The sequence below is a fragment of the Lipotes vexillifer genome, unplaced genomic scaffold, assembly GCF_000442215.2.
Source record: "Lipotes vexillifer unplaced genomic scaffold, Lipotes_vexillifer_v1.1 scaffold590, whole genome shotgun sequence".
Lineage (NCBI taxonomy): Eukaryota > Metazoa > Chordata > Mammalia > Artiodactyla > Lipotidae > Lipotes > Lipotes vexillifer.
Genome location: NW_006778358.1, coordinates 2,279,209 through 2,287,349, shown reverse-complemented (window position 1 = coordinate 2,287,349; position 8,141 = coordinate 2,279,209). Strand labels below are relative to the sequence as shown.

The 8,141-nt window shown below is 39.2% G+C and overlaps 1 protein-coding gene across 1 annotated transcript in view; it reads right to left on the bottom strand.

Annotated features, from left to right (window-relative positions):
- The window catches only part of DNAH5 (dynein axonemal heavy chain 5), a 207,251-nt gene that overhangs the window by 54,906 nt on the left and 144,204 nt on the right, over positions 1–8,141 (bottom strand). The window contains 3 exon segments of the mRNA XM_007451616.1: positions 4,598–4,774; positions 5,028–5,142; positions 6,555–6,786. Of these exon segments, the coding sequence (XP_007451678.1) occupies positions 4,598–4,774; positions 5,028–5,142; positions 6,555–6,786 (524 nt within the window).

The following is an 8,141-nucleotide window of genomic DNA, read 5'->3' as shown; positions in this document are numbered from 1 at the left end:
GGGAAAGAAGGGTCAAATTAAAGTGGATATAAAAGAGCTGGACATGCTTATTTCACTTTAGCTTTTTATTTGTTTGTTTTAAATTTTACTTTATTGAAGTAAAGTTGACTTACGATGCTGTGTTAGTTTCAGGTGTACAGCACAGTGATTCAGTTATACATATATACGTAAGAGTTTGCATCTGCTAACCCCAAACTCCCATTCGAACCCTTCCCCACCTCCCCCTTGGCAACCACAAGTCTGTTCTCTGTGTCTGTGAGTCTGTTTCTGTTTCATAGATAATTTCATTTGTGCCATATTTTAGATTCCACATATAAGTGATATCATATGGTATTTGTCTTTCTCTGTCTGACTTACTTCACTTACTATGATAATCTCTAGGTCCATCCACGTTGCTGCAAATGGCATTATTTCATTCTTTTTTACGGCTGAGTTGTATTCCATTGTATGTATGTACCACATCTTCTTTATCCATTCCTCTGTCGATGGACGTTTAGGTTGCTTCCATATTTTGGTTATTGTAAATAGTGCTTCAGTGAAAATTGGGGTGCATGTGTCTTTTAAAATTATGGTTTTCTCAGGGTATATGCCCAGTAGTGGGATTGCTGGGTCATATTGTAGCTCTATTTTTAGTTTTTTAAGGAACCTCCATACTGTTCTCCATAGTGGCTGCACCAATTTACATTCCCACCAAAAATGTAGGAGGGTTCCCTTTTCTCCACACCCTTCCAGCATTTATTATTTGTAGACTTTTTGATGTTGGCCATTCCGACCCCTGTGAGGTGGTATCTCATTGTACTTTTGATTTGCATTTCTCTAATAATTAGTGGTGTTGAGCATCTTTTCATGTGCCTGTTGGCCATCTGTATGTCTTCTTTGGAGAAATGTCCATTTAGATCTTCTGCCCATTTTTTGATTGGGTTGTTTGTTTTTTTGATATTGAGCTATATGGGCCATTTGTATATTTTGGAAATTAAGCCCTTGTCGGTCTCATCATTTGCGAACATTTTTTCCCAGTCCGTAGGTTGTCTTTTTGTTTATGGTTTCCGTTGCTGTGCAAAACCTTATAAGTTTGATTAGGTCCTATTTGTTTATTTTCACTTTAGCTTTAAAAGGGGGAATTTTCAAACAGAATTGGGCTCAATTATGTTAGGTACCCAGGTAAAAAGAGTCCGGAAGAGGAGTATACCTGAAGTGCAACCTATTTCAGCTAAGTATTAGATTCCTGTTTTTTTCTGCAGGCAAAGCAATATGGCTGTTATATATAAATACATATTTATATATATTTGTGTCAAGTCAGATGAGCACTGAGATAGGATGAGACACATTCTTTGCTGTTAGCTTATTTGTTGTGTAGATTTACGTGGCCTGATGCCAAAAGAGAGTTTGGATGTACCCAGAACTTTCTTAGTATAAATTAGTAGTACCAGACTTCAAGATTTCAAAAGCTCATAAAGAAGCAATAAAATGGAGACAGAACCAATGAAGGAAATTATTGAAAACCTCTCCTATATATCCCCTCACGTTACCCCTGTTCCCACACATTTCTGCACTGATGATTATGTTGAATATTTTAGTGGTAGAGAGTACTAAATTAGAAGGATACTGGAAAATATTTTATAATATCAAAACAAATGCTAAGCTTTTAAATCTTGGGAAAATGTAAATGTGTAAGAACTGAGATACCATATGCTCAGTTCCTATGATGCTGTTAGGTATCATGAGTTCAATAAAGGTTTAGAAGTTACACAATCACTGTCTTCTCTCTGTTGATCAGAGACTCTCAGTGAAGCCAGAGTACCTTAAAAGGGGCAGGGGGAGGATGAGGTCCAGGATCTTAAAGAGATATCTGCACCCCCATGTTCACTGCAGTATTATTCACAATGGCCAAGATATGGAAGCAATGTAAATGTCCATTGACAGATGAATGGACAAAGAAAATGTAGTATTTACATACAATGGAATATTATTCAGCCTTTAAAAAAAATGGAAATCCTGCCATTTGCAACAATATGGATGGATCTGGAAGACATTATGCCAAGTGAAATAAGCTAAAAAGAAAGACAAATACTGCATGATCTCATTTATATGTGGAATCTAAAACAGATTCATAGAAGCAGACAGTAGAAGGGTGGTTGCCAGGGACTGGAGGAAGAAGCAAATGGGAAGGTGATGGTCAAAGAGTACAAAGTTTTCTACCGTACAACCCAGCAATCCCACTACTGGGCATATACCCTGAGAAAACCATAATTCAAAAAGAGTCATGTACCACAATGTTCATTGCAGCTCTATTTACAATAGCCAGGATATGGACGCAATCTAAGTGTCCATGGACAGATGAATGGATAAAGAAGATGTGGCACATATATACAATAGAATATTACTCAGCTGTAAAAAGAAACAAAATTGAGTTATTTGTACTGAGGTGGATGGACCTAGAGACTGTCATACAGAGTGAAGTAAGTCAGAAAGAGAAAAACAAATACTGTGTGCTAACACATATATATGGAATCTAAAAAAAAAAAAAAAAATGGTCATGAAGAACCTAGGGGCAAGACAGGAATAAAGATGCAGACTTACTAGAGAATGGACCTGAGGACACGGGGAGGGGTAAGGGTAAGCTGTGACAAAGTGAGAGTGGTAGTGTATATATAGACATATATACACTACCAAATGTAAAATAGATAGCTAGTGGGAAGCAGTCGCATAGCACAAGGAGATCAGCTCGGTGCTTTGTGACCACCTAGAGGGGTGGGATAGGGAGGGTGGGAGGGAGGGAGATGCAAGAGGGAAGAGATATGGGAACATATGTATATGTATAACTGATTCACTTTGTTATATGGCAGAAAATAACACACCATTGTAAAGCAATTATACTCCAATTAAGATGTAAAAAAAAATTTTTTTAAAGAGTACATAGTTTTTGTTATGCGAGATAAATAAATTCTAGAGATCTACTACACAGCATAGTGCCCATACTTATCAATACTTTATTGCATACTTAAAATTTGTTAAGGGTATAGAGCTTATCACAAAAAAATAGTAATAATAATAAAGGGAGCAGGAGGAAACTTTGGGCATTGATGGATATATCTATGGCCTTGAAGATGGTGATGGTTTCATAGGTGTACACTCATCCCAAACTCAGTGAGCTATACGCATTAAATACGTACAGCTTTTTATACGTCAATCTTACCTCCGTAAATTGGCTTTTTAAAAGTGGGGTGTGGGAGATGAGGTACCCACCAATCTGAGAGACTAAAGACCCTGAAGGACTTCAAGGATTAAGGAGGACAGTTTAGCCAGTGCAAGGAGGGATGGAGAAAAAATAAGGAAAGATATATCACATAAAACAGTAGCGTGAAAACTGGAAAGATAAAAAAAGAAAACAATATCTTCATTGTCTCAAAAGAGTAGAAATTCTCTTATACAATATGTTGTATATTGACTCAGAAAGCTTAAAGACTTAACTTGGATCAAAAGCATTTAGAACTGTTTCAGGTGGTGTGCTGAGAAGGTGGTGAAAAATGATGATTACGTTATCAAGTAATGATGCATGTTCAACTGAGGTTATATAACTTGAATTAGCAGTGGACAGATCAGCAGTGTTCCATTTCTTCAGCCACATTCTAAGCCAGGAATCAATAACATAAGGCAGTAGTTGAGTAAGACTAAAGTAAAAGCAATCATGAGTCCAAAACATCTCAAATTGGGTCTTCAAAACTCGACCAGCCCTTGAAGGTGTGGCCTATTTCACTAAACTCAACATATTTTCTCTGAACCCAACCTCTTTCCTAATTTCACCATTTCTGTTCTTGCCACACAATCACACTGAGTAACTGTGTTGGAACTCTGCCATTAATGTGGTACATTAGCTCAGTAGTCCTTTATTTGGGTAATTCATATACACACTCAGAGAATGTTGTATCTTACCAACCTACTCCAACGTCTGCAATGAATGAGTGAAAAAGAAATGTTATTTTAGAAATTTTATGTGACTTTCCCAATGTCACAAAGCTTATTGGTTACAGAGTTGAAATGAGAACCCAGGACTCCAGATCACCATTATATGGCACTGCCCATCATTCATGAGTGAGGAAGATGAGATGTGAAGTGCCATGTGCAATATCTAAAAAAATCAAATAATATCTCCAAGCAGAAAATATTACTTGAAATCATTCCAGTAGAAAGAGCTTTCGGGCTTCCCTGGTGGCACAGTGGTTGAGAATCTGCCTGCCAATGCAGGGGTCACGGGTTTGAGCCCTGGTCTGGGAAGATCCCACATGCCACGGAGCAACAGGGCCCGTGAGCCACAACTACTGAGCCTGCGCATTTGGAGCCTGTGCTCCGCAACAAGAGAGGCCCGCGCACCGCGATGAAGAGTGGACCCCGCTCGCCGCAACTAGAGAAAGCCCTCGCGCAGAAATGAAGACCCAACACAGCCAAAGATAAATAAATAAATTTATAAAAAAAAAAAAAAAAAGAAAGAGCTTTCATCTGAAGTGGTAGAACATTTCCTTGTTGTTATTCATCTTTTCTGCCTTAATCTTCCTCCAAGGCCCTAAAAGGTGGCATCTGTTATATCACAAAGATATACCTGCAAGGCTGCTTCTGCTTCTTCTAACGCTGGCTTTGCTGCTTCCAGCTTTTCCTCAGCAATGGCTTTATCTTTAGAGATGCTGCCAACAATGGCCTGGGCTTTGTCCTTCACCTTCTGTACCTCAACTTTGACCTTTTCGGCAGCCTGTGCTTTCATTGTCACTTCTTTTAAGACCTAATTTAATATAAAACAAAAAGGTAAATCAAAAATTACCAAAGACCCAGCTGGAAATGCACAGTTTTGCCTTGATTTGTTGATTTTGTCCACTTACACAATTCTTCGTACATAGAATTAAGAGTATGGTATTCTAATGGAAATAAATAATTTGTACTCCCATGGTTATAATTTAGTGAAGGAGCATACATCATTAACATTTATGAGCTGGGAATTCAAAATGAATATGGTCCACATGTCAATGTCTACTCACTGTGTCGGCCTTATCATTGGCCATTTGGAGCTCCTTTTCTTTCACTTCCAATTCTTTGCTCAGGGCTGCAACAGACTCCGAAGCTTCTTTTAGCTTTTCCAATCCAGTATTCATTCTGAGATTAAAAATCCAAGTGGGGAGTGTAAAATGTGTGGTTCTTGGCCACATTTTCTAAGCCCTGGTCTACTGATGTATATAGTAATGGTCATATTTGAAGAATAATGTATATACAATAGCAAACCCGAGAGGGCTTGACAAAGAGAGTAAATGCCCAGGCTTGATTCCAGACTAAAGACACTTGTATGTTCTTCATAGACCATGTGTGAAAAGAGTAAGTCTGCTAAGAACACTGCGTGACATGAGGAACGACAGCGTCTAGAATCTGTCTCATGCAGGAAACATGCTTAATGAACTTTAGCTAAAAGACAACAGACTTCAAATGCTTGAAGTCTTATCATGGAGAAAGGGACATAAATAACTTCTGTTTTTCTAAAGAGACCAATGAAATTAAAAGAAGAAAGAGTTGGGATCAAGAAAAGAAACAAATTTAAAGCCATCAGAACAGCCTCGTGAAGGGCCCGACCGCCTGCTTGACTCTGAAATAATGTGATCTTAAAGACAGGAGGCCTCAGAGTCATTCAGTCCAATCACCCACCCAGAGGTCCCTTATGTATCAACCTTGGCTGATTCTTGGCTATATTCAGGCAGAAGATATAAGTGTTCAGAAAAGAGCAAGGCAGAGCAGGGAAATTGGGAACAAACTTCAGTGAATAGGGTTTTACTATGCAGAGAACATAAGCATCAAGCAGACTTTTCTATCCCAGACACTCAGAATGTGCAGGAAGAAAGAGATGAGTAGAGCAGGGAGGGGATGTCTGTATTCTCAGCTTTCTTCCAGGTCCACAGTCTCTATTATTCTCATTCAATATTATAGAAAGTGGGAGGCCACATGAAAACTTGGCAACATTTAATCCTATTGGGCAAGAATAAAGCCCCTAGCAACCAGGGAATAATCCTTTGAACAAACTTGAGAGGAAGGTTTCTCAGTCTCAGCACTAGTGGTATTTGGGGCTGAATAACACTTTGCAATGGAGGATTGTCCTGTGCACTGTTAGGATGTTTAGCAGCATCCCTGACTCCTAACTCTTTTGATGCCAGTAGCACCTCTCCACCCCTTCCACCCTAGTTGTAACAAACAAAAAGGTCTCCAGTTATTGTAAAATGTCCACTAGGAGCAAATTTGCCCCTAGTTAAAAGCTGTTGCTTTAAAATAACTTTGTATTTGGGGCTTCCCTGGTGGCGCAGTGGTTGAGAGTGCACCTGCCGATGCAGGGGACACGGGTTCGTGCCCCAGTCCGGGAGGATCCGGCGTGCCGCGGAGCGGCTGGGCCCCTGAGCCATGGCCGCTGAGCCTGCGCGTCCGTAGCCTGTGCTCCACAACGGGAGAGGCCACAACAGTGAGAGGCCCACGTACCGCAAAAGAAAAAAAAAAAACCAGAAAACTTTGTATTTGATCCTCACACTTACCTGTTGGCCAGAGTTTGCACTTCCACATGCTTTTCTCCATATATGAACTTATAGCCCTGAATAAAGGAGAGGTATGATTTGGGTGTCACATGGGTAGAACGTCGGAATCTCTGGAAGTAATCAACACACTTCTCAGCTACCCCATCCTGGAAGGAGCCCATGCACTGGATCACTTCCCTCTTGGTTTCCAAACTGCAGTCGATATCATAGGAAGAGAGGAAGTGTTCAGACACTAGAAAGAATAAAGACAACAGCAGGTGAATTATGAAAGAGAATTACCATTTTAAAAGTTAACTGGCTTGAGTCACAGTTGTAGAAAACAAATTTATGGTTACCAGGGGTGAAAAGAGGCAGAAGGAATAGATTGAGAGATTGGGATTGACATATACACACTACTATATATAGAATAGATAATTAATAAGAACCTACTGAATAATGCAGAGAACTTTATTCAATACTCTGTAATGACCTATATGAGAATAGAATCTAAAAACAAGTGGATATATGTATGCGTATAACTGACTCACTTTGCTGTACAGCAGAAACTAACACAACATTGTAAATCAACTATACTGCAATTAAAAACCAATCTTTTTTTAAGTTGGGACTTCCCTGGCTGTCCAGTGGTTAAGACTCTTCGCTTCCAATGCAGGGGGCACGGGTCTGATTCCTGGTCGGGGAACTAAGATCCCACATGCCATGCAGCGTGGCCGAAAAGTAAAAAAAAAAAAAGAAAAAGAAAAAAGTTAACTGGATATTTTTATAAACTAAAGACAATTCTTAGGAATGCATGCCATTTTTATAGCCCCGGCTAGGTAGATATATGTCAGCATTTTTGGCCCCAGGCCTATGACATCAACAATTTTATTTTCCCTTTCATGTACAAAACTATAACAGACTTTAAGCCTATCGTAATTCTTTGTTTTCTGGTGTATGTACAAAGAAGTTTCTTCTACACAGCTGCAGGTTCTGGTCAGCAGCCAGACTGTTTTATGCTTTACATAAGGACAAAAGTGGTACAAGTAACTCAGAAATCAGTGCCCACCTGGTATTCATATTTAACAACCCCATTTATTATTTTTTTAACTCAGAACCTGCCATAACCTTAATTCCCCCAGGCTCTGACTGCATTTGGCATGTGGAATGTTCATCACTAAATTTTTTTATGCCTTGGCCATCTTATTCTTAAATGTGGCAGCTGGCCATCTGTAGTCAATTCTAATTTATGGTATCCTTTAAAAATGTATGAGTAAAAATCTTCTGCTGTAGACCTTTATCTTCCCAACAGTGCCAAACATGGGACCAATTCTAAGACAGCATTTCTTATTATAAGAATAGCCCATAAAGTCAGAGCTAATCCATCATCACATATATGTAGAGTGTGTGCTAAGCACCCACCACTATGAAACTTGGTCTCCAACCCAAGGAATTTACAAGGGTTATACATAACCCAGTTAAAAATTATCACAACCATCTTTATTCATCTTAGAAGAAAATGGCCTATGGATTTCCTTTAAAAGTGCTAAAAGTATTGAAAAATGTGCATAAGAGCTGCAAATACAAATATGGCCAATAAGGAGGGAGGGA